The 25,007-nt window shown below is 43.7% G+C and overlaps 2 protein-coding genes across 2 annotated transcripts in view; both read left to right on the forward strand.

Annotated features, from left to right (window-relative positions):
• LOC124553927 (ankyrin repeat domain-containing protein 65-like) overlaps nt 1–25,007 on the forward strand; it is a 445,704-nt gene that overhangs the window by 53,227 nt on the left and 367,470 nt on the right. The gene's annotated exons all lie outside the window — the stretch shown is intronic.
• Nucleotides 1–25,007, forward strand: part of LOC124553642 (histone-lysine N-methyltransferase EHMT1-like) — a 63,522-nt gene that overhangs the window by 29,561 nt on the left and 8,954 nt on the right. The window contains exons 2-3 of the mRNA XM_047127517.1: nt 8,319–8,895; nt 16,202–16,306. Of these exons, the coding sequence (XP_046983473.1) occupies nt 8,330–8,895; nt 16,202–16,306 (671 nt within the window). The 5' untranslated portion in view covers nt 8,319–8,329. The remainder of the gene's footprint in view (nt 1–8,318; nt 8,896–16,201; nt 16,307–25,007) is intronic.

Raw genomic sequence — 25,007 nt, forward strand, 5'->3', positions numbered from 1 at the left:
AAACTCCTTCATTAACTAATAGTTTCAGAACATTGACCAACCGTCGTCAGATCTAAAATGCAGAAAGTTGCATAAGAGGTGAAGAATAACATACACATTATATGTTTAAACTTCAATTGTTTCATACGTACAAAAAAATTGCTGCTTAATTATGTCAGGCATGAGGCAATAGACATCGTCAGGATTGGTTGTGCTGAATCGCTGACTTGTTAAAACGTTATTTTAACGCCGTTCTGCTCATTTTTCGTCAGACGTAGCGGTAGCGGGTGCGTATGCGTACCGTCGCAAGTCGAGTACTGACGTAGCCAAAAGTCGGTCGCTATGGTTACATAACGTACGACGTCTGCCACGCAGGTCTCCGGTAGTCACAGTGTGTGAGCGCAGTGTGACGTCAGTGGTGACCACAACGCAGTGCGCGTGTCGACCTAAAGGCCTGGCCACACACAATCCGTCAGCGGCCAGGGGCGTTAGTCGGCTGCTACAGGGTGGAAGGGGCCGAACGCCATTATTAAGCCTGCATGCGTAGCGCGATTGTCTTGGCGTTCAGACGGTTTGGAATCTTCACGCGGGACACGTTATCTCCGTGCGAGGAAATGAGTAGCTCGCGCTAGCGATACGAAATGGCACCGAGAAGACGAGATGTTGAGTGCTCGACATTCTTAGCGAGAGAGAAAGCTTAGGAGAATAGCATCGTCTGTGCATTGATGTAGTGTCTGACGAAGATAGGTTCTTCAAATATTTTCGTACGTCGCGAGGATGTTTCGAGGAAATGCATCGCCTGATAAAAAGGTAGCATCGAGATGTGCACAACGAACTGGAGAAAGCCAATTGATACAAGGCACAGACTAGCCATTTCTTTGAGGTAAGTTTTACCATTTGTGACTTCTTTGTGCTTCAAACAGAAGTCATATAATTTATTCCGTTTCAGTTTTGCTGTATGATACGAAATGTTCGGCGGAAGAAAGTGCTGTCCCACTACGTAGTTACGAGTGGAGTGATAAATTTATCTGCAGTGTTTACGAATACAGCAAACGATAGTAACATCTGGTTCCGTATGTTCCGCTAGAGAGAACTTTCTACTTAATAAATTGCTTTGTTTCATTGTATTCATAACATTGTCATTGAATTTAAAGAAACGTATCTTTGGTCGTTAACTCATCTATTCGTTCTATCGGCATAAGATACTTGACTACAGGCGACAGTCACCAGACTGTAGCTTTTTCTTCTCGGTTAGGACGTTCGACAGTCTCAGAAATTGTGAAACAAGTGAGCCAGGCAATATGGACTGTTCTACAACCCAAGTATTTACCTACTCCTACAACAGAGATGTGGAAGAAATCTGAAGAAGGATTTCTAGAACTTTGAGGGTTTCCGAACTGCCTCGGAAGCGTAGGCGGAAAGCGTATCAGGTTAAAATGCCCGAAGGACAGTGGATCCCAGTTCTCCTGTTACAAACAATTCTTTTCGTTGCTTCTCCTGGCGATCGTTGATCCATACTACGGGTTCACAGTAGTTGATATTGGAAATTATGGACGCCACAGTGACAACAGTATTTCTGAGAATTCAGCTCTCTGTCAAGAGTATATCGAGGGCAAAAGTATTCTACCACCAAATCAGGATCGCGTGTATCGTACAAAAAGTTGTACTGCCTCACCTCCTCTGTAAGTCTTTCCGTGTCCACGATGCGTGCACCACGAGCTGCGAGACAAAAACCGCCCCACGCCGCTGCTTCCAGTGTGACCGCAGAGCAGCTGAGTGCGCAGGCAGCCGCTCCGGCTTGCGGCGAGTCTGTGGCCTGTGGCAACCCGAGCCGCGCTCTGTTGAGAGACGGCCGCCATACGACGACGGGCGACTCCGCAGTGCGCGGCCCAAGGCCACTCACAGGCCGCCTTCTGTCTGGCGGCGCATCGCTGGCAACGCCGCACACGTCTCGCCTCGTGTGCAGAGGTGGGCCAAACGGTTACTCTGGAGCAACCGTTACCACAGTTCCAGTTACTCTTTGATAACCGTTATGTTTAACGGTTATTAATAACTGCCAAGTTAATTTTCGCTAGCGAGTACCGAATACTCAGAGGGGCTACAGTTAAATACCGACATTGTTGCAATCCTTCAGTTTAGTTATCAGTATAACTGCGAGTAGTGTGGAATGGCTGGAATGTCGCATGAATCGTGTCATAACCTTAGCTTATTAACTCCGGGTACATTTTAGAACGATTATTAGTGTTTCATATTATATGTTTGTAGGTTATCAGTCGCTATTAGAAATATTATCTTCGCAGCTGCGACAGAAAGTACGCGTAACTTCGCCACAGCACTGTTCAAGTAAAATGTTAACAACGTGCGTTTTTAAGTATGAAGTGATATGTAAACTGAATACTCTAGGTTAAATTCGAAGCTTAATTTCCTGTGCTGCTCACTTAATAGAATAAGTGTACAGCCTTGTAATACAACAAAAAATATACGCAATGTGACAGATTCGTTTACTCCTGTCATGTAAAAGATAATCCTATTGGGGAAAGTGTGAGTGCGCTAATCCAAGTTGTATGTGAGATTTGGAAACTGCTCGATTTCTCCAGCTACAACATGTTTATAACATATGAAGACACGCAGATCGAAAGCGTTGACAGTGTTACATTTCTTGCACTACAACTCGATAATAAATTCAGTTTGGAAGGGCATACCACATTTTTTCACTCTATTATTTCATAAGGAAGCATATTCTGCGGTAACTCATCAAACGTAGCAAAAGTTTTTCGCATGTAAAAGCGTGTAATAAAAATCATTTGTGGTATAAATTGGAGAACATCATGTAGGAACCTGTTCAAGGCACTTTGTAATCTAACCACTTGTTCCTAGTATAATTATTCCTTAATGAAATTTGTTACAGGTATTTCCAACCAATAACTCAATACATAATATCAGTACTATAAATAGGAACAGCAATCTACATAAAGACCTAAAATCACTTACCTTTGTCCAAAAATGGTACAATATTCAGGAACATGCATTTTCAATAAACTGCCAGCAAGTCAGCAACCATTAAAAACTCGGTTTCAGATAAAGCACGGTTTACAGCGTGTTTGAAAGACTTTTCGATACGGAAGTGTCTGATTCCACCCGTCTGCTTTGGCCCAGGACCTCGTCAATATGCCGGAAATGGCTATTTTAAGTGTGTCTATGACGTCACTACATACACATGGCAACAAACACGAAGATACATATAAATAATACAATAACATCTCCCACCAAATATACAATCAAACCAACTGGACAACTGCGGGAAGTTGGGGGTTTTAGGGTGAGGACAAGCTAGTAAAAAAAACACACCATGATCCCAAAACACAAAATCAAGAACAAAAAAAAAAAAATACAGCATTCCGCTACACCAACAAAAATCTGCAGGAATCTGACACTTCCCTTGAACAATATAGGTGAACCGTAGGTGACCATACCAAAACACCAATACCCACAACTAAAAGTACGAAAATTGGAATGGGACATTTCCCTTGACCTACATTGGTCAACCTCAGATGACGATACCAAAACATGAACACCTACAACTATGAAAATGGGAATTGGTCATTTCCGGTGACTTATAAAGGTCCACCACAACTACTGATGCCAAAAAGCCAACACCTACAACTGCGAAAAATAAAACCACAATCCCAAAAATCCACAAATCAAACATTCCTACATAAATTAAATCACATTCAGTACTCCATAAATACACAAAACATGACAACTAGAAAAAAAGAAATTAATTACCACCAGCAAATTGCGGCACTGCCCCCCCCCCCCCCCCCACACACACACACAAAAACCAAGTCAACACCGTGTCGTAATGACATTCACACACGACACCCTTACGTCGAAGCAGACGGGTGGAATCGGACGCTTCCATTGACCCCTCCTTCTACTCTGTAGATGAATATCGTAACAGAGACTGATAGACCAGCTTAGGTAAAAATTCTGCTATATTTCAGTTTTGACAGCACTTGGTTGCAACAGTTCAAGATCGGGTATTCTGTGTATGATAAATTTATTCTGACAGTGTATCAATTCTGTAAATATTAGCAGTTACTGTAATATATTCACATATTTTGGCAATCTCCTGACAAATGATGGGGATAATAATTATTATATTTGACTGTATTATGTTGTACTTTCTGACATGTTATTTGTCATTCGCGATGGCCAGCGGCTATTTCCGAAGAAGTACCTAACGTAAATATTTGTTAGCTCCAGTAACTATCGTCTCTGAAATGTCACCGGTGTCTAAGACTGGAGTCACTGTGCCAGGAACACAGGCACACAGTTATTTTCCGTTACCAACTTCCAGGTTACCTGTAGTGGTAGCCCGATAACTGCCAGAGGAGAATACCGATCTCTGACAGATATTTCCATAGTCGCTCGAATTCCTTATGGTAACTCTCCTTGTACTACCCGAACTAAATTAACACATAAGGCGGTGGCTCAAGGGATCGACTGTGCTTGTTGATGCCTGTACTGCAGCTCCTATCAGCCGCCGCTCGGACATTAACGTTGTTTGTGCTAAAAGTAACGAAGGCCCACGAAATAGTACACAGTTCTTATCAACAGATGGCGCGCAGTCTCACAGTTATTCCCGTGGCCTATAGAACGCCTTCCAAATGGTCTACCCTCTCCTTAGTTCCTAGCCAGATCTCCGATGAGTTGATGCGAAGGCGTAGTATGATCTTCGGTCAACAGATGGCGCGATGCACTGTTGACACTAGACAGTTATTGAAATAACTGCCAGAATCTGAGGAACGGTTATCGCAGTATCCGTTACTTCTATCAGTTACGTTATTTTCTGCCACCTCTATGCAGTGAAAGGCGGCGCTGGTGGGCAACCGAGCCGTGGCTCTGTAGGAACACAAAGGACTGCAACGTAACCAACTGCCTACCAGGTCTGCCTTACAAGGGGTGCGAGAAGCTGGCCGGTTTCCACAATCTGTAGTAACCAATTCACCTAAGCTGTTTGTAAATTTGTACAAAACAAGGACATTATACAAAAGGAAATTAATACGGTCACAGTGGAAAGCAGTGAAATATTTTAAGATACAGGAAAAGTACGAGGGCTATCGGCAAAGCACATTACGTTTTGGAATAAAAAATAAATAATGTATTGGAAATTTTTTTTATTATATACATATGAAAGCCACACTGAAATACTACTTTTCTACAAAGTTGCCATTTAAATTAAGGCACTTACCGTAGCGATGGACGAGCTTGGAAATTCCTGCCGGCCGGTGTGGCCGTGCGGTTAAAGGCGCTTCAGTCTGGAACCGCGTGACCGCTACGGTCGCAGGTTCGAATCCTGCCTCGGGCATGGATGTGTGTGATGTCCTTAGGTTTAATTAGTTCTAAGTTCTAGGCGACTGATGACCTCAGAAGTTAAGTCGCATAGTGCTCAGAGCCATTTGGAAATTCCTTCGTCGTAAAATTCGGCCGCCTGGGCCTTCAACCACGTGGTCACCTCTTCTCGAAGCTGTGCGTCGTCATCAAAACGCTGCGTAGCCAACCACTTCTTCATTGCTGGGAATAAGTGGAATGCGCTCGGTGCCAGGTCGGGACTGTACGGCGGATGAGGAAACAACTCCCACTTAAAAGATTCGAGAACTTCACGAGTGGCATTTGCCGTGTGGGCCCGGGCGTTGTCGTGAATCGGCAAGATCTTTGAGCCCAACTTTCCCCTGCGCTTGTTTTGTATCGCTCTTCTGAGGTTGTGCAGAGTTTGGCAATACCTTTGAGAGTTTATTGTAGTGCCTCCTTCCAGGAAATCCACAAAAATTACACCTTTTCTGTCCCAAAAGAAGAGGTAACCACGTGGTTGAAGGCAAGGCGGCCGAATTTTACGACGAAGGAATTTCCGAGCTCGTCCATCGCTACGATAAGTGCCTTAATTTAAATGGCAACTATGCAGAAAAGTAGTATTTAAGTGTGGCTTTCATCTGTATATAATAAAAAAAATTCCAATACTTTATTTATTTTTAATTCCAAAACGTAATGTACTTTGTGGCTAGCCCTCGTATATGCAATACTACTGATAAAAAATTTTAATCCACAACATTGAGTATTAAAGCGAGTATTAACGTAACCTGAAGTTCAGATGCCAGTTACAATCTGAGTTGTAAATGGCTTCAATCAGAAGCGAGTAAACAGATGGATAAAGCCTCATGGCTAAAATTGAGACATTATACGATGCATTTATGACGGTTACCACTTCATGAATGTAATCATGCTACCTCACATCTAGGTATTTGCTATAAATTATACACCAAAACCGAGACATACATAGCGTGTCAAAACACTAGTCAACTGATAAACTTTAAGCATTTTCTGTTGGTCATACAGAGGACGAACGCGTGTGTATATCCCAAATGAGTCTTAAGGTCCAGGTGTTGAGTCCACAGTACTTACATGTCGAGTAGGACAACTGAGTTTCAGCGGTCCACACACAAACGAACAGCTTGAGTTGGGTGGTGTTGTGAGCTGAGGTGCAGCAGCCGTGTGCTTTGTATGCTGCGGCTGACGTCACGAAGCCCGACACACGTCGCCCCCTGCCAGCCAGTGATGATGGGATGGCCAGGCGTGGTGATTCGAGCGCACCGAGAATATCTCGAGCCTCTAGTTCTCGAGCAGTTCTCGAGAATCTCACGAGAAACGGCTCGGCGGCGTGCGCCGCTGCGCGCGAGTTGGCTGCGACGACATACGCCGCGCCGCTGTTTTATGAATTGAATGCCGCCGCTAGACTTCGTTTCTTTGGCAACGTGTAGATATACAAACCAAATTAGAAGAGACAAATTGAACACACAACAGTTACGACTCTAGATCACTTTTTACCAAAATATGCGTAGCTGTTGACACAAGAATAATTGTGCTGTACACCAATTAGCGCAAAGAACATTAAAATTGTGAAGTAAAAAGTTTCTAACGTGAAAATGTGCTTATGTCTTGCGATTTTATAGTGCGGTCTGCAGCCCGCTACCAAGTCAGAGGAAACGCAAATGCCAGCCGAACATTCGAATAATTAAGTGGCCACTGGTTCAGGCAAAAAAAGATGATGATCTGTTTCATAACCTACAATTCTGAGTCCACTGGGAGTGCCTTAAACTAAAAGGCGAAAAGCGTCTTAGACAAATAAAATAAATCACACAAATAAAATGGCATTTGTTATTTACAAAATGAATATTTCTGTGCTTGCTGCAGGTGATGGCCATGTTAACAAACTACTTGTTAATTATTTCGTTTTGCCTTAAGACATTTTATTTGCAACGTTTAGTATTTATAATTACCTATAATATCACCAGATTGCCAATCACTCTTTCCAGCATCGCTAAAATTGTCTTCACAGGCAGGCTGTATACGTCGATTTCTTTTACCGAAAGATTTTACATCCCTGATCGAATCTTTGTGTCAAACACCTTGGGACAAAGTACCAAATAGACTACTGGCCATTAAAAGTGGTACACCAAGAAGAAATGCAGATGATAAAAATGGATATTCATTGGACAAATATAATATGCTAGAACTGACATGTGAGTATATTTTCACGCAGTTTGGGTGCATAGATCCTGAGAGATCAGTACCCAGAACAACCTCCTCTGGCCGTAGTAGCGGCCTTCATACGCCTGAGCATTGAGTCAAACAGAGCTTGGATGGCGTGTACAGGTACAGCTGCCCATGCAGCTTCAACACGATACCACAGTTCATCAAGAGTAGTGACCGGCGTATTGTGACGAGCCAGTTGGTCGGCCACCATCGACCAGACGTTTTCAGTTGGTGAGAGATCTGGAGAATGTGCTGGCCAGGGCAGCAGTCGAACATTTTCTGTATCCAGAAAGGCCTGTACAGACACGCAACATGCGGTCGTCCATTATCCTACTGAAATGTGGGATTTCACAGGGATCGAATGAAGGGTAGGGCCACCGGTCGTAACACATCTGAAATGCAACGTCCACTGTCCAAAGTGCCGTCAAAGCGAACAAGAGGTGGCAGAGACGTGTAACCAGTGGCACCCCAGACTGTCACGCCGGGTGATACGCCACTATGGCGATGACGAATACACGCTTTCAATGTGCGTTCACCGCGATGTCCCCAAACACGGATGCGACCATCACGATGCTGTAAACAAAACCTGGATTCATCCGTAAAAATGAGCTGTTCACCAGTGGCTGGTATCTCGGTGTCGTAATTGACACGCACGGACAGGTTTCGCAAACTGTCGACCGACGCAGGTACACTCGTCGACGGTGCTGCGTAACGATAAAGAGCTGCCCCGTAACGCCGTGTTTCAGAATCGACTACGATGGCGGCCGGCAACGAAGCTCAGCACAGCACACCGGTGTACCTGGGCGCCCTGCTGGATGACGGGGAGGGCGCCACCGTGACTCTGGCGGCGGGGGAGACGCGGCTGGTGGTGCACAGGGCAGTCCTCGTGGCCGGGAGCCCCGTGTTCGAAGCAATGTTCCGCCACGACACGGCGGAGTCGCGCGGCGGCCTCGTCGACGTCGCAGACGTGGACGGGCCGGTGCTGAGGGAGCTGCTGACATACCTGTACACCCTCCGCGCCCCGCAGCTGGCGAGCCTGGCCCCCCGCCTGCTCGTCGCCGCCGACAAGTACGGCGTGGCGAGCCTGAAGGCCCAGTGTGAGCAGCAGCTGGCCGCTGGGCTGACGGTGGACAACGCGGCGGCCACAGCTGTTCTCGCGGTGCGACACTGCTGCCCCGGCCTCCGGCAGACGGCCGTCTCCTACATAAAGGGCCACACACACCGAGTGATGGCGACGCAGGGCTGGGCTGACGCAGTGCGCACCCGGCCAGAAGACGTCGTCGAACTCAGCAGGTTGCTGGCGGAGACGCCACCGGAATCCAGGTGAGCACGGGGTGATCACCGTTGATCCACTGTGTGTGAAACTTCCTGGCAGATTAAAACTGTGTGTCGGACTGAGACTCGAAATCGGGACTTTTGCAGAGGTCCCGAGTTTGAGTGTCGGTCCGGCACGCAGTTTTAATCAGCCAGGAAGTTTCGTATCAGCGCACACTCTGCCGCAGAGTGAAAGTCTCGTTCTGGAAACCCGTGTGTGTGTGTGTGTGTGTGTGTGTGTGTGTGTGTGTGTGTGTGTGCAGGTATTACTTTATTATAATTTGAAGAAGATGAAATACTTTACTTTGCAGAGCAATGAATTTATTGTTGTCAGTTTGCTAAAGATATTTGGCTTCATTAATCTTTCCCACTGAGGCAGTCAATTTATTTGAAACAAAGGTTTCATTCCACAGTTGTTTGTTGAATGTAAACTGCATGTTTCCATCTTCTGCCATGTGTGAGATTATGTGATAATGAAGAACCATACATGAGATAGTACAGTACAGTACTGATACTCCAGGAAAATTTACGCCCCAAAAACCGTACTGAAAATCTTAATGTCAGGTGGGACATACTTAACTGTAAATCTGCACAAACCAATGTGCACTTGAGACCAAATTATGCATTTTAGTATAGTTTACGAAATTCCTATGCTCACGGAGTATCCTCTCGTGTCCTGTTTCTTTTATGTCGTAATCTAAGCTCTCTTTATGCTTTATACACACAAACATGCGGCCTTCCTACATCACTGGAGCTGTGCACGCACAGTAATGCCTGTTTTATGGCGCTCTGGCTACTGCTAAGCCGAAGATATTTCTGACAGTCTCAGGGTAGTACTGCGAATGGTGATTTGAAAAGTGTTACTTTCAAAGTAAATTTGCTTCTACGCAAGATTAATTGTTACGTGTGAGAAAGTGGATTGAATTTCTTAAATAACAGAGTGTTTGACTTTCGTTTAAAAGTGAACACTTTCAGGACCAGCCACATAGAATAATTTCTAGCCCAGAAAACGAGACATTCACGTCAATATTTTAAATTTACTGGCACATTTGTGTGAAGTACCTTAAGTGTAACACACGCAAGAAAGATCAATATTAGATGTGAAAGCTTAGCTTCCCTTGTATGTTATTAATTTCAGGGACCAATATTATATGTGAAAGGTTAGCTTTTTTTTTTGTTGCGAGGCTATGCATATTAATGTAAACCATTAACTTTTGCTCTTTGTGTCCGTGCGCTATGTAAGTAATGTTGCTATTGGTTTACCACATCACATGTCCTATGCTCTGAATATCTGCTGCCATCGGCTGGCGAGATCACGTGACATGAGATAAGATTGGCTGACAAAAGGGCATCGCAATCTCGATTTCAAAGCTCCGGAAACTGAGGTGTTGTGTGTGTTTGGTGCAATTTGAATTTACACTTTCGTAATATGAAAATATGCAGTGTATATGTTGCTGACATCAAAGGTCTTTCCAAAACTTCTCTCCCTTGTTCCCTTTTTTTCCACGAACTTCTGCGCCAGTGTACAAAACGTTAACCGTTCAAAGCATTGATAAGTTTTACACTTGGGAAGGAAAATCTATGGATGTCACTTAGCACGGAAAAAGTGTATTTTCGCCCAGGTAAGAGTGCATTTTTTAAGGGGGATATCTGGGAAAAATCCGGGAATTTTTTCCTTGTCTGTATATACACCCTGATTTCAGGAATTGCGACTGCCTCACTGCAAGTACATTGTGCAATGTGGCGTTTTGCAGACATTTTATTTATTCTAGTTCACTTTGGGATTCGGAAAGTAATTTATGTATTAGCTGTGTTGCTGTGAGACATGTGACTGACTCCACACTTGTCGTACATTTATGGTATTACTAAGAAGCCAAAAGTTTGTTTTATTGGTACTACTTTACATTTATGTAAGGGTTGTGCCATCTGCAATGGTTCACTTGGGTTGCAGTCATTAAAGATGTTCAGTGACACATCCTGCACGTGGCATGTACTGTTGTGTAATTGGTGTACAACTACGTACAAACAGCGTGTATCTCTCTGTGCGGCACTTTGACAGCCATTAATTTTGTTTATTCTGGCCGGTGGTCATCGGCATTTCGTCGCCGTTATGTGCACTGTAGTACTCAAAAACTCAATGAAGCACACACGAATAAACCGTATCTCTGTTTACATTGCGGGTGACTGGACATCTGGATGTTTCCCAGGCCGCGTACTAACACTGTACACAGCAGTACGTAAATTCAGCGTTTGTTGTATCGTAGTAAGTCAATCACATTGCAATTTTGAGCAGCGTGCAGGTCAGTCTTGTATCGCAAAAAGCACAATAATGTCGTGTTCCACCCATTTCACGTGCCAAATTCGTGTACGAATTTCTCGGGATGTAACTGACATATTGCGATGCAATCAGTCCCATTACTATGAGTATTATGATTTCTCATGTTACTGTGTATGGAATAATATGGTGTGTCCATTTTGAAAAAACTTAAGATCGTGCTGAAACCAGTATTTACACACGGTTCAGAATGTCTCGCAGTACTGGCTTCTGTGAGCCCCTGCCGTACATTCGTACCCGTGAAAGCTGTAATTTAGTATCTGTTGGTGGTTCCAGAGATTTTGACGGTGAAAAGTTGTAGGTGGGACACCCGTTATCAGTAGAATTCTGCAAGTCGTCAACATTTGGACAGTTCACTTGTATACTTCGACACACAAAAATGTTGTTAGAAATAATTTACAGAATCTGCAGTTTTCCAGGTAAAAGTTTTTAAGTCATTTTACGTTCTTTTCAACACGTGAAAACCCTCCCGAGGCCATTTTTGCCTCTATAGTACCACTTCGCTTGTATTTGTATACACGTGAAGCGCCCGTTATACAAAGGTATCGTCTCATAGAGTTTTATTCATGGAAAAATGCTGGCTAAAAGCGACGTTTGGTGATTTCAGAACCTATGCAATGGCCCGAAAACCCTTGGCATGATTTCATTACGTCAGTTAAAACTATATTAACACTTTGCCTGCATATACAGGGTGTAAATTTCAAGTTGACAAAGCAGCATAACTCTAAACATAAGCTTCACATGAAATAATGTGTAAAATGCAAATTTGATTATTTTTGAGGGGGATATCTGATGGTGCTAAAATTAGCCCGCCACCCCAGCCCCCCACGGGTGGGGCGTAAGGCAACTTTAAAATTTCAAACGGGAACCATTTTTTACTGCAGAACCAGATTCTACATAAAAAACTACGTACATTTTGTCTTAAACATGTGTTTTGATTCTTGGTAGTGGGCACTGCAATTCAAGAAAATCCATGTTCTCATGTTTGCATGGAAAATGGTTATGGATAAATAAAAAGTAGGATGTTTGGTTGGTTAGTTAGTTAGATAGTCAGATGATTTGTTTGATAATTAAAAGTTGTGTGGCCTCATGACCACGAAACAAACAGAACTTACCAGAATCTGCAGAAGAAATTAATACAGTATTTGGGTCAACATTTCCTCTCTCAAACACCACCCTATGGGTAGAGGGGGAGGTGTTTTTTATTCATCCGTAACCATTATCCATGCAAAAATGAGAATATGGAATTTCTTGATTTACTGGGACAACTAATAAGAATCAAAACAAATGTTCAAGAAAAATGTACATAGTTATTATGTAGAATCTGAAGCTTATTTTTCGAGTTATTCTGGTTTGCCAACTAAAAAGTTACACCCTGTATATGCCAAACGTGAACTTTCGGCTATCATGACTGAGAATGATATCGAAAAAAGAAAAACAAAATTCAGAATTACGCAAGAATGTAGTCTTAAGAAGACATAGCAAAGACGATGTCATGACTAGAAATGACCATCCGCATTTGGGCTACCTAAAAATCGTCTTTGTCCTTGGCTTTCACAGGAACTGCCCATGAACAAATAGTGCTTTTATAAGCCGCGTAAGGTGCTGCGTTGGCCACACCTTACGCGAAAGAACCAGCTGATTTGCTCAGTTTGCCTGGGCTGTAGGAAGTGTGAGGTGTTCAAGCTTTGACCGTGTACTGAAGGATAGCTACAGTATGGCATCTCTCGCGACAGGTGTACAGAGGGTCTTGAGGCTAAGGGCAATCCGAGGCACTAGACGCCTTGTCTCTGCCACCAGCAGAACGCAGTTTGTGACCCCCCTGAAAAACTGCATTTGTGGGCGCAGCGTAACGGTATCTTGCAGTGGGGTGCACGGGCCAACTGAAACACAGTGTCCTACAAGCGTAAGTCGCTCGCTCAGAAGTGTGATACGTCAGTGAGTGTAAAGACCAGCTGGCATTCCATACGCTCTTGCCACCGAATGCTTCTGCCGCAGTGCAGACAGTACCGGGTGATCAAAAAGTCAGTATAAATTTGAAAACTTAATAAACAACGGAATAATGTAGATAGAGAGGTAAAAATTGACACACGTGCTTGGAATGACATGGGGTTTTATTAGAACCACCCCATATTCCTAGAGGCTTGAAAGATCTCTTGCGCGCGTCGTTTGATGATGATCGTGTGCTCAGACGCCACTTTCGTCGTGCTTGGCCTCCCGGGTCCCCAGACCTCAGTCCGTGCGATTATTGGCTTTGGGGTTACCTGAAGTCGCAAATGTATTGTGATCGACCAACATCTGTAGGGATGCTGAAAGACAACATCCGACACCAATGCCTCACCATAACTCCGGACATGCTTTACAGTGCTGTTTACAGCGTTACTCCTCGACTACAGCTATGATATGAATGATAATGGACATATTGAGCATTTCCTGTAAAGAACATCATCTTTGCTTTGTCTTACTTTGTTATGCTAATTATTGCTATTCCTATCAGATGAAGCGCCATCTGTCGGACATTTTTTGAACGCTTGTATTTTTTTGGTTCTGATAAAACCCCATGTCATTCCAAACATGTGTGTCAATTTGTACCTCTGTCTGCATTATTCCGTGATTTATTTAGTTCTCAAATTTATACTGACTTTTTGATCACCTGGTACTTTGTGTAACTTGCTTTAATTTCCTTGGCACTTGTATCCATTATGGCAGCAGTTTCTGTAGCCAACGTATTTTATTACCCCCAAGCAATGGGGGGGGGGGGGGAGGAGAATGTGGTGTAATTTTATATGATATGGCACATCAAATAAAAAATAGTTTCTTGTACTATGTATAATTAAATATAATAATTAAAGTTTGAAACAGCAGCACAATAAATCTCGTTACTCTGATATTCCGTACATGTAAATATAGTTCTGATTGCCGTTCAGCAATTAGCTTCCTAAACTCCTCAACGCCAGAAGTCACAGCCAGCTGATGTTACAACTAGTTCCTTCTTTATTTTAGGTAAGATTTTTGGAAATCAGCGATATTTCAGTTAAGAAAATTTGCAAAAAACAGTGTCGATCACTCATGTGTATATTAAAGATATGACCATTTTCCACCTCTAGAAGTAGGCCATTTCCACATAATGCTGTGTAGAGGTAAGTACTAAAAATTCTCATTTGCGCAGGAAAGTTGGCAAACATTGAGCAGAGTGTGCATTCAAACCATGTATCGTTAACCACGGGGCTGGCAGGGAGGTCGCTGGCGACAGCTGTGCTCGCCTCAGCTGAGGAACTACAGCTGCGCATCAGACAGCGTGCAAGAGGGCGCGTCACGCCCGTGTTAAGTCAGTGGCAAGCGATTCACGTTTACAGACCTGAAACTCTGTGTTTAAAAATGAACAAAAGTTTAACCCAAAACAGGGCTTCCTACACCCTATGCATATCGTGTATCTGAAAAACAGTTTTGTAAAACAAATAGTAAGCGAATGTGATAGGTGGAACTGTAACCCAGAACCCTATTTTTAGTCAATCATTAGGAATGCGAAGACGCCTTTCCCGTAGCAACTAACTTATCTCTCATATTTGTAATAGCCCAGCGGCCTGGAGACTCAGGGGGCCACCGGCGTTCATCCCCCCTCCCAACCCAGCACCTCAGGCCGGAAACTTTGACCCTCGTGTCTGTGCAGTTACGTGAAATGTGGTGCTCGTACCCCACCTGTGCCTGACACTCTTCAAAGTCTGCGACACCGCGCTATTGAAGCTGCGAATTCTGTAACGAGACACCAGCTGCTTTGTGTGTGGCAGGAAATGAGCCAGTGGTTTGGCACTTTTCGTGTAACACATGGTGCTCACACTGAATGCACAAAAATTACTGTTTAAACCATCACATTGGCTTGTTATTGTTTTATAAACTTTTTTTTTTGTTTACGGTGTAATTTTTGTACATTTGTAAAAATGGACATTCAGATTTTGATATACGACACGTAAATCGCTTCCCGGTGGCTGACAGTGGTGTGACGTGCCCTGTTCCACGCTGACTGACGCGCAGCTGACGCGAGCGTCCTCCCTGCCAGCCCCGTGGTTAAAGATACGTGGTTTCAACGCACACTCTACTTAATGTTAGCTGACTTCCCTGTGCAAATGAGAATTTTTAGCGTTTACCTCTACACAGCATTATGTCAAAATTATCAAACACCACAGGCAGAAACCATTCGTATCTTCAATAAACAAACGTGCACTTGAGGCCGTTGTTTACTAATTTTGCTTCCACCGTGCAATCGTTATTCCTCGAGCCGTCACAGAAATCCATTTTCTTAGATTCTATTTAAAGTGAATACAATCATAAATTCAAACTTTTAATTCTGATACAGTGGCAGCCTCTTAACGTATGTCAGGCAGTAACATATCTACGTTGTCATTGTGTACACCAATTCGGCTTTGTAGTTGGATCGTGTTTAGCATTGGCCTACCTGAGTCGAGTGTGTCGTTAACTCGTGTGTGTCGACCCTATTTAGTGGACAACATTTAGATGTTATGATATTTCCAATGAGTGTAAAAGTTTCCACTGGCCTAGCTCCATTGTCTCATGTCTTGCAGTATTTCTGCACTGCTGCCTTCTCTGAGGTACCTTCCCTGCAAAGTTAAGTATCTGGTGTCTTAATGTTTATTTCCTGTGCCTGTTACAGTCAAGTCCCTGGTAAACGAGCTAGTGGTTTATTTGCAATGTCCTGTTCAACAACCCTCCTATCTGTCCAGCTGTGCTGAGCCCTTAGATTCATCTTCGGTTTGGTACACTCAGCTGCTGTTATGGAGAAACTTGGGAGAACCGACCTGTAAACTGATGGAACGGTGAGTCGTCGAACTCGGGAGACCCACCAGCGTGACAGGCAGTGTGTGTTGCGTAAGCGGCCCCCCACCCCCAGCACTGTGCACACGCCCACCCACGCAGCGCCTCTTGCTTGCAGCGCCTCTTGCTTGCAGCGCCTCTTGTTTGCAGCTCGCCCGCCAGCCCCGGCCCCAGCGCCGCCACTCAGCCTCCCACCGGCGTGGCTGCCCGCCACACTCCGCCGCCTCCTGACGACGCAGCCGTCTCTCGCCTGCGGTGAGTGCTGCCGCTGCACACACGCGACTTGCTCACCCACAGTAATGCTCAGCGCCTTGCCGCATCAACCGTGTGTCACGCTAAAAAGATCTAATTTGAATTTTTCTGAAATTTTCGATAAAGCTGAGCTTACAGCTATCAGGAAAAATTATTTCTACATTTAATTGGTGTGTTCAATGTAACTGCTGCTCTAGATGTTCCTTGCGAATATTAGAAATTAGTTCTGAAGGAAGTGGGTATAAAGCCAGACTGCCGGTGCACTGTCATTCGACGAAACCTACGTGTCACGGCAATGAATGTAGAACTGTTCGGAAGTACTCACGAGGAACCTCTTAGAGTGCGAGATCACAAATTCAGTCTTTTCCTCATTTGAAACTGTTAACGTTTTTAATGGGGAAAATATCAGCTGCTAATGACTCACCATCTCGATCAGGAGGGCGACAGAAAATGAGTGTCCGGAAGGTACAGAGACCAATCTCCTATGGGACACACATAATACACTTAACAAAATAGACATCGTCGACATTAGAGAAATGTTCAGGACAGATCATTAACTTGAACCGCAAGCACCAGATGCAAAACGGTGAGTCACAGTGGTCGCAAATGTTCGCACCCTCGAGATCGAAGCAAAGACCTTGAATGTGAAACCGTCTGTCGTGGTGTTCGTCGTGAAACTGGCTCTCCTTCAAGGCGTATGTGCAGTTAGTGTGATAGTACGTTTTATAGGCACGGAACAAACAAATATTTTCCAGTGATAAAAGTCGCAACATCAGACACCTTTCAGGAGGTACAGTTCACTCTGAGACAGTATGGTTTTTATACGCAGACCAGGAATGGAGCGAAAGAAAGTTATTTTAACCAGCTATCGATCAAAAGTGGTGCTCGTACCGCACTTCCTCTCACGCCCATTTCCCTGCTCTTCCTCGGTTTGGCGTAACTACTCCCTACTCTCCTTGCAAGATCATGCACACGACAAGGAATCATAGGGGGAGCAGCAACCCCAACTTCTCACAGCACAGTAAGTAACTTTTGCAGCCAGTTTACCATCCAGATTAACAGTCGGCACAATTGTATATGGCTGCATTAAGGCATTGATATTAGTTAATCTTGACAGAACTTTCACAGTACATCTAATCCACTGTTACGTGCATTTTCTCTTGAGGTCCCGAATGGCCAAAGTTGAAAAAAAGTTCCGTACTAAATGATGCGACAAGTTTATCTCATCTACGAATTTTCATGTGGCTTCTGCAGTTGGCTGTGCATTGTCGACTTCACACCTTATTTGAAATTTCGTTACCTGGTTTCTTTCAGTTCTGTAGCACTTTCCAAAGCTATGCCCATCCACTGCTTCCCCAAAAATGACTGTAACCTATATCACACACAGTTTGATGTGCGTAATGTAGTAGGTAGCTATCATGCAACCCTGTAAACTGTGTCGAGCATCCCTGAAATGCACAAATACCAATTTTTGTAACGAGTGTATCTCGTCCTCCCTTGGGGACGGACGACATGGTCATATTGCTGTGGTCTTATTGAAAGCCCGTTAACAATTTTTTTACTGTGCTTCTTGGCCAAAGATAGTCCTTCACTGCATTTCAGTGGAGGCGGGATTTGTCGATCCCTGTCTGACAAGAACGATGAACTACATGGCTCGACAAGGTAATTCCACTTGTTAAGCACATATCGCCATCATTGTGTTCCTCATGTACATTGTCTGCACTATCAAACACATGACACTGGGCATTCTGCTGACTCACTCTCTAAAAACACTAATATTTCATCTGCCATTCCTTTCTCACTACACGGAATTCTTTGGTTTACTTTCTGACAATGTCAACTTCGATAACTGTTGTAGAGATAATGCAATATCTGTTGTTTATCGTCATTACTCTGCCTTGTATCAACAGCACTAGAGTGTAGCTTTGTTGTGAATTACTTGTCAACTGATCAGTTAAACTATGGTCTACAGCCACATGCTGTGCTCACCATTGTATATGTCTAGTGTCGACCACTGTTGCCATTAACAGGCCGTATTGTGGGGAACAAAATGTCGTAAACGTCATTGGCCTTTTGTGACCTCGCAAGCAAGTGGTTCCTTGTCGGGGGGGGGGGGGGGGGGGGGTGTAATGAAGGAAGAGAAAGTAGAATTAGAAGTAGGACAGTCAACTAACTGCAAAAATGTGAATACGTCTTGTTTAGTCTGTCTGAGTGTTCTTAGAATTTCCTTTAATTGACATTTATTGGCACTTTCATTTGTAGCGACCATTGAATACTTTAATACAAAGGATGTATATGAGAACCTTTGTGTGTATAAAGGTCAGGGTGAAAACATCAGCCATAATGAAAGTTGAATTCAGGTGTGAAGGCACGCTCATGTGGCGTAATAGCTGTGGTGCTTGTTCACAATAAGTGGGAAATAAGGTCAGCTCTGTTGCTGGTGTGGCAGGGTTGTGGCGTATGTAGCACTGCATTCCCCACCAGTGTTAAACCACGCCCTGCAGCTGATTGGATTCAGCACGTGTCTTCAGTTCAGGTTTTTCTTTCACCGTGGAGCAGTTTCTCCTTAATACCTTTCTAATACTCACTTTGCTTATTGCATATCAGCGACCGATGGTAGCCGACATGGACAGTTAGCTTTATGAAAACAAAAATTTATATCTGACACTGAATTGAAAGGTTTAGGAGATGGCTTCATTGAGACTGCATTGACTTTGCTTAATGTCCTAGAATAGTACTTGCACAGGCCTCAGACTAGCAACAGTGCGACTATTCAGCATGAAACTGATCAGAGCAGAATGCAGCAAGACGTTATAGATAGAAGTGTCCTAAGTTTCAGGTGGGAAAGTGGGTGCGGAACATACATTGTACCTTACACTGGACAGGATATGTATGAACTGATTTTAGAAAACACATTACTCCTCCCTATACAGAGATTCATGGCTCGATTACCCATGGTGGTCAGCCATACAAGTGTGGAATGTGTGGATCTATCTGTGATGGGTCCCATGGCTTCCTATTGTTACAATCCAATTTCGTTATTCTGTCCACTGAAACTGTCTGTGCTAGTCTCGGTGTTCCACCGCCCAGAACCCTACCAGACTGCCTTACTGATTTGGTTATTTTCTCCTAGTTCAGTATATTATAGCGACCATTTATTTTCATACATTGACATGTTTGTCGCATCTATCGCGATTACCAGCTGCCATTGATGGAAACACAGCCTGACTATGCCACTCCCATCTGCATAGCTCCATAAATGTGCGAACTTCCCATACATTAACTTCTCGCACAGGAAACACCCTCTTCACACTTTACACAGTATCACCGTGGGCAACTGGGAAAATAGCAATGCCAGAATAACAACCCTCACCCCATAGGAATGAAGCCCAGCGTACACACTTAACAGTGAAAGCTACTCACAGCTGCTACTGGATTTTATACTACTGTAAACAGTGAGGGTAAAATTAATGAGAGTAATTAGGGGCTCTATCGGAAACTGGGTTGTCCCAGTGGCAGGGCGTGGCCAGGGTTTAACGCGGCGTGAGCGGCCATTTGCATTTTATAGGCTGGTGGGTGCAGCTGTCAGTGCGGCGACATCGGGCCGTGTCCTGCCTGCCCCTGACTGGTGCCATACGCAAACATACTTGAGAAAATATTAGCTCTTTCACTGCTCCGGATGTAAATATACGCTAATCGTTTCAGTGCTCCAGATGTATATATAGTATTTGCCATAAAAATATTTACACTGGTTCCCTGCTACAGTCGTATAGTTACGTATAACGCCGACAATCTGGCTAGCGAGTATGCAGTTTAATTGTTCTAATACTACGAAATACCTGAACAACTATTGAATGCTGAATTCTCTTTCTGCTGAGTTCATTCGTATCGCTATATTACCTAGTTTGTGTGCAGCGGTTTCTGCATTATCGAATAAAATGACGCGACGTTACCGTTCGTTTACAGATGATGACCTGCTGCGTATTCTAAACCAAAGTGACGACGAGGACATCATCTTGCCCAATCCAGCTGACTGTGGGTGGACAGATAATGACGACGATGAGTTTTTTGATAAATCTGTGACCACAAATATAAAAAATATTTGTGAACCAACAAATGTTGAACCAGTAAATGCAGATCCAGTTTTTGATGTTATCGTCGATTCTTTCTCCGATTCCGAAGAAGAGCCTGAGCGTTTGCCTGAAAAATCTCCTAAGAGACACAAAACAGTTGATTTTAGATGGAAAGGCTCTGATTGGGACACTAAAGTGTATAATTTCGATAACAGTGGTTCCGGTTGCAAAATCGTCAATTTAGATGATTTATGTACTGTATACGAGCGCCTCCAAGTTTTTAAGCCAAGAAATTATGAGCTACATAGCTGAGCAATGTAATTTATATTATGAACACCTTTGCAATGATGCCAGTGAAAAATCAAGAATGCGACGTTGGAAAAACACATTCAATGACGAAGTCGATAGTTTCCTTGCTGTAAATTTTCTGTTGGTTCGAGTGAGAAAAAATGAAATAAACAGTTATTGTACCAATGATCAGTTACTGTCTACTCCAGTGTTTGCGCAAATCATGCCGAGAGATAGATGTCTTCTGTTACTTGCAATGTTACATTTTGCTGATAACAGTAAGGACCCTGGAGATGACAAAATCTGGAAATTACATCGAATTGTGGATCACTTAAGAAAACTATTTCCAGGTGCTTTCTATCCTTTTAAAAAGTTTTGCATTGACGAAAGTTAGTTCTCTTCAAAGGTCGTGTCTTCTTCAAGCAGTACATTCCTTCCAAACGCCGAAGATTTGGTGTAAAAATTTTTGTGTTATGTGAATGTAAAACTGGTTATATTCTTGACTTTATATTATTTATGTGGGTGCAGCAACAGACGTAAAAAAAGAAACTGACTTTAGTGTAAATATTGGAATACCTGGAAGCATTGTTCTCACTTTACTTGAATGTTACCTTGGTAAAGGTCACACATTATATGCTGACAATTGGTACACTAGCCCAATGTTATTTTCTTATTTGCATGACAGAGTGACTAATGCCTGTGGAACTGTGAGAACAAACAGCAAAGGCATGCCTTCTTTTTCAGAAAAACTTAGTAAAGGTGAGATCGAGTTTGTGTCAACAGATAAACTTCTTGCTCTGAAGTGGCAGGACAAGCGGGAAGTGAGGATGCTTTCAACTCTTCATACAAACGAAGTTACAGCGACTGACAAAATTGACAGAACCACGAATGAACCAAAAACAAAACCAGCTTGCATCTTAAGCTACACTGAAAATATTGGGGGCCGTCGACAGGAGCGACATGATGCTAAGTTCAGTAGAATGTGTACAAAAAACTGTAAAATGATATAAAGTTTTTTTTTTTTTCATTTGGTGGATATGTCTCTGCTCAATGCGAAGTGCATTATATAAAACTCAAACAGGACGAAATATTTCAGTATCTGATTTTCAACAGAAACTTATCAAGGAACTCCTAGAGATTCACCACCGACCCCAAACAGAGGGACGTCGTGGAAGGAGATCGGCTGATGGTGACAATCCCTTACACCTAACCGAGCGCCAATTTATCTCGCTAATCCCAGGAGCTTCAAAGAAGGAGGCCGCCCAGGGAAGGTGTATTGTATGTGCAAAACATGATAAACGTATTGATACAAGATAAATTTGTGTAAAATGTAATGTGCCTTTATGTTTGAATTTTTATTTCAAGAGATAGCACACTTTGAAGTATTACAAATGTAATATGTTTTGTATTTCTTTCTCCTAATGAAGTACCATTTTTGAACAAAGTAAGACTTTCTGAACAAAGATTAAAAAAAAAAGGAAACGATTTACACCGACAATACCGGCTTTTGCGTCTCATTTTTATCTCAATAATAACGGTAGACTGCTACAGTCGTAAATATATGCACCGGGTGAAAATAACGTGCACAGGGTGGGAGCCACTGAGAGTAAATGCGCAGTGAAAGGGTTAACACTCGGAGGTCGGAATATTTGGTGCTTCAGTGAAATAAGACAGCAAATCCAGTGAGCAACTGCAAACACTATATTCCCCATTAACCGACAAAACAATTCTGAACCAGCGTGGTACACTGCTTCTGGCCACTATGGTTGACGTTCCAGTAAGTCTCTGCATTTAGTCCTCTCCCCCAGTCACCAACCCCTGACATCTTCATGGATTAGACTGCTCCCTGGACAGCATATATGCCAAGAGCCGATTTCTGTAGTTCTTCTGGCTCCAGCCTCCCAACCTCTTAAGAATAATGACGTAAAGGTCCTTTGCACACGAACACATGTCCAAAGGAAGGGGCATTGCGACAACAGCTGCTGTTACGATGTTACAATCAACAACACAGGCATAGAATTATCGTATTTATCCTCCAGTACCTGGCAATGACTTTCAATCAAAGTATCATCCCCTGTATGGTAATTAATCTGTGTATGAGTACACACTGTGATGGAGTAACAATGACATTTGGAAGTTTATATCTGGCCATGAGCCGTGCACGGATAGCCGAAGTGGGTAAGGCGAGCGCTCGTGCAAAGAGAGAAATCGGGGCTGAGTCCTTGTCCAGCACAAATCTTCATTGCCTTCCATCCCTCACACAGCTGACGGTTGTCCGTATTCGCATCTGTGAATACATTTCATGCTGCTTTTCACAATGGCTGCAGCCACTACAGTGCCTTTTTCCACAGACATGCATGCGTGTCTTGAAGGAACATTGCGTCATTCGTCTTAAAAGCACAGGTACGTCAATATCGTCAATGACAACACACTGATGTGACAAACGTCATGGGATACCTCCTGGTAACGTGGCGGGAATCCCTTTGCTCGACGTAGCGTAGCAGCTGGACATGGCGCGGGCCCAGCAAGTCGCCAGAGGTCGCCCGCACAGATACTGAGACGTGCTGCCTCTACAGTGAAAGTGTAGCCCGTGCAGGATTTTGTGCACTAACAGATCTCTCACTTATGTCCATAAATAGTCGGTGAGGTTCGTATCAGGTGATTTGGGTGGCTAAATCATTCGCTCTAGTTGTCCGGATCGTTACTCAAACCAGTCGCAAATACTTGTTGCCCGGTGACATGGTGCATTGCCATCCACAAACATTCCATCGTTGTTTGGGAAAATGAAGTATATGAATCGCTCAAAGTGGCCGACCTTAACAATTCCCAGTCAACGTTCGGTTCAAGTTCGACCAGAGGACCCAGTCCATTCCATATAAATACATCCCTCGCCACTGTCGAGCCACCACCGGCTTGCACAGTGCCTCGTTGACAACTCGCCTCCGTGGCTTCGCAGGGCCTGCGTCACAGCCGAACCCCACCGCCAGCTCTCACCACCTGAACTCTGGACTCACCTGAACTCTGGACTCGCCTGACCGGGCCACAGTTTTCCTGGCACCTAGTCTCCAGCTGATACGGCCACAGACCCCAGTGAGGCGATGCAGGCGATGTCGAGCTGTTGGCAAAGGCGCTCACGTCGGTCCTCTGTTGCCATAACGCATTAGCGCCAAATTTCGCCACATACTCCTAAGATATACGTTCGCCGTAATGTCCGACGTTGATTTCTGTGGTTATTTCATGCAGTGTTGCTTGTCTGTTAGCACTGACGAATCTTTGCAAACGCCGCTGCACTCGGTCGTTAAGTGAAGGCAGTCGGCCACTGCGTTCTCTGTGCTGACAGACAATACCTGAAATTTGGTATTTTTATCGTACTCACATCGCTGTGGACGTGGTAATATTGGAATCCATAGCAATTTCCAAAATGGAGCGTCACATGCGTCCAGCTTAAGAATGTTGATGAAATGTAGGCATATCGGTATCTTCTCCAAAGATTATTGATATATATCGGCCATATATTTTCCGTCGGTATATCAATAAATCGATATCAAAACGGCAATATCGAATGTGATATTTTTATTTTATATTATATTTTTTCACAATTTTCGATAAATAGTTGAAGTTTATTTTTTCATATTGTAGTGGGACATGATTTTTACCTTCAGGTGCTAAATAATCTTACTACTTTTTGAGCTTTCATCACTTCCAATCTGTCTCTTTGACTGTCTAAAAGAGTATATGTGGCAGAGAACAACACCGATTTCACCGTGGTTAGTTGGGGGGGAGGGGGGGTTCAATGGAATGACAACACAAGATTTACGATGTAAAGAAACAGAGCACTAATTTCCTTAAAAACTAATTTTTAACGCAAGTAGTGTGCTATTTCTGCACATCGAAATTCTTTAAAAACCGTTGCTGGAAATGAAGAACAAAAATCTAAATGACAAGACTGATGGTTGCAGTGTGCTCAGAGGTGTGAGCGGAAATGCTGATGTAATCGGTGACCAGCGCTACCAATGGAAACTGCAGGGTTTAACTTCACCACAGAATTTCGACTCTGCACCTGCTAGGTTGCTGGTGTTTGCAGAAATGAAGAAACAGGGAGGTCAACATGAAGTGTTCCTGACAAACCCGATGTGTGACAAAACCGGACGATGGACCCACCATGCGACCTGTATGCAGTTACCGTTTTTAGCAAAGTGTTTATCGGTATGCCAGAACGTCCAACTTTTTACTTTAAACTCTCGCTCAAAAGGAGATAGGCAGGCTACTAGCTCAGAATATGTACTACCCGTGACAACCGGGAGAACCGGGATAATTCCGGGAATTTTTGCATCTGGGAGAAA

The sequence above is a fragment of the Schistocerca americana genome, chromosome 11, assembly GCF_021461395.2.
Source record: "Schistocerca americana isolate TAMUIC-IGC-003095 chromosome 11, iqSchAmer2.1, whole genome shotgun sequence".
NCBI lineage: Eukaryota > Metazoa > Arthropoda > Insecta > Orthoptera > Acrididae > Schistocerca > Schistocerca americana.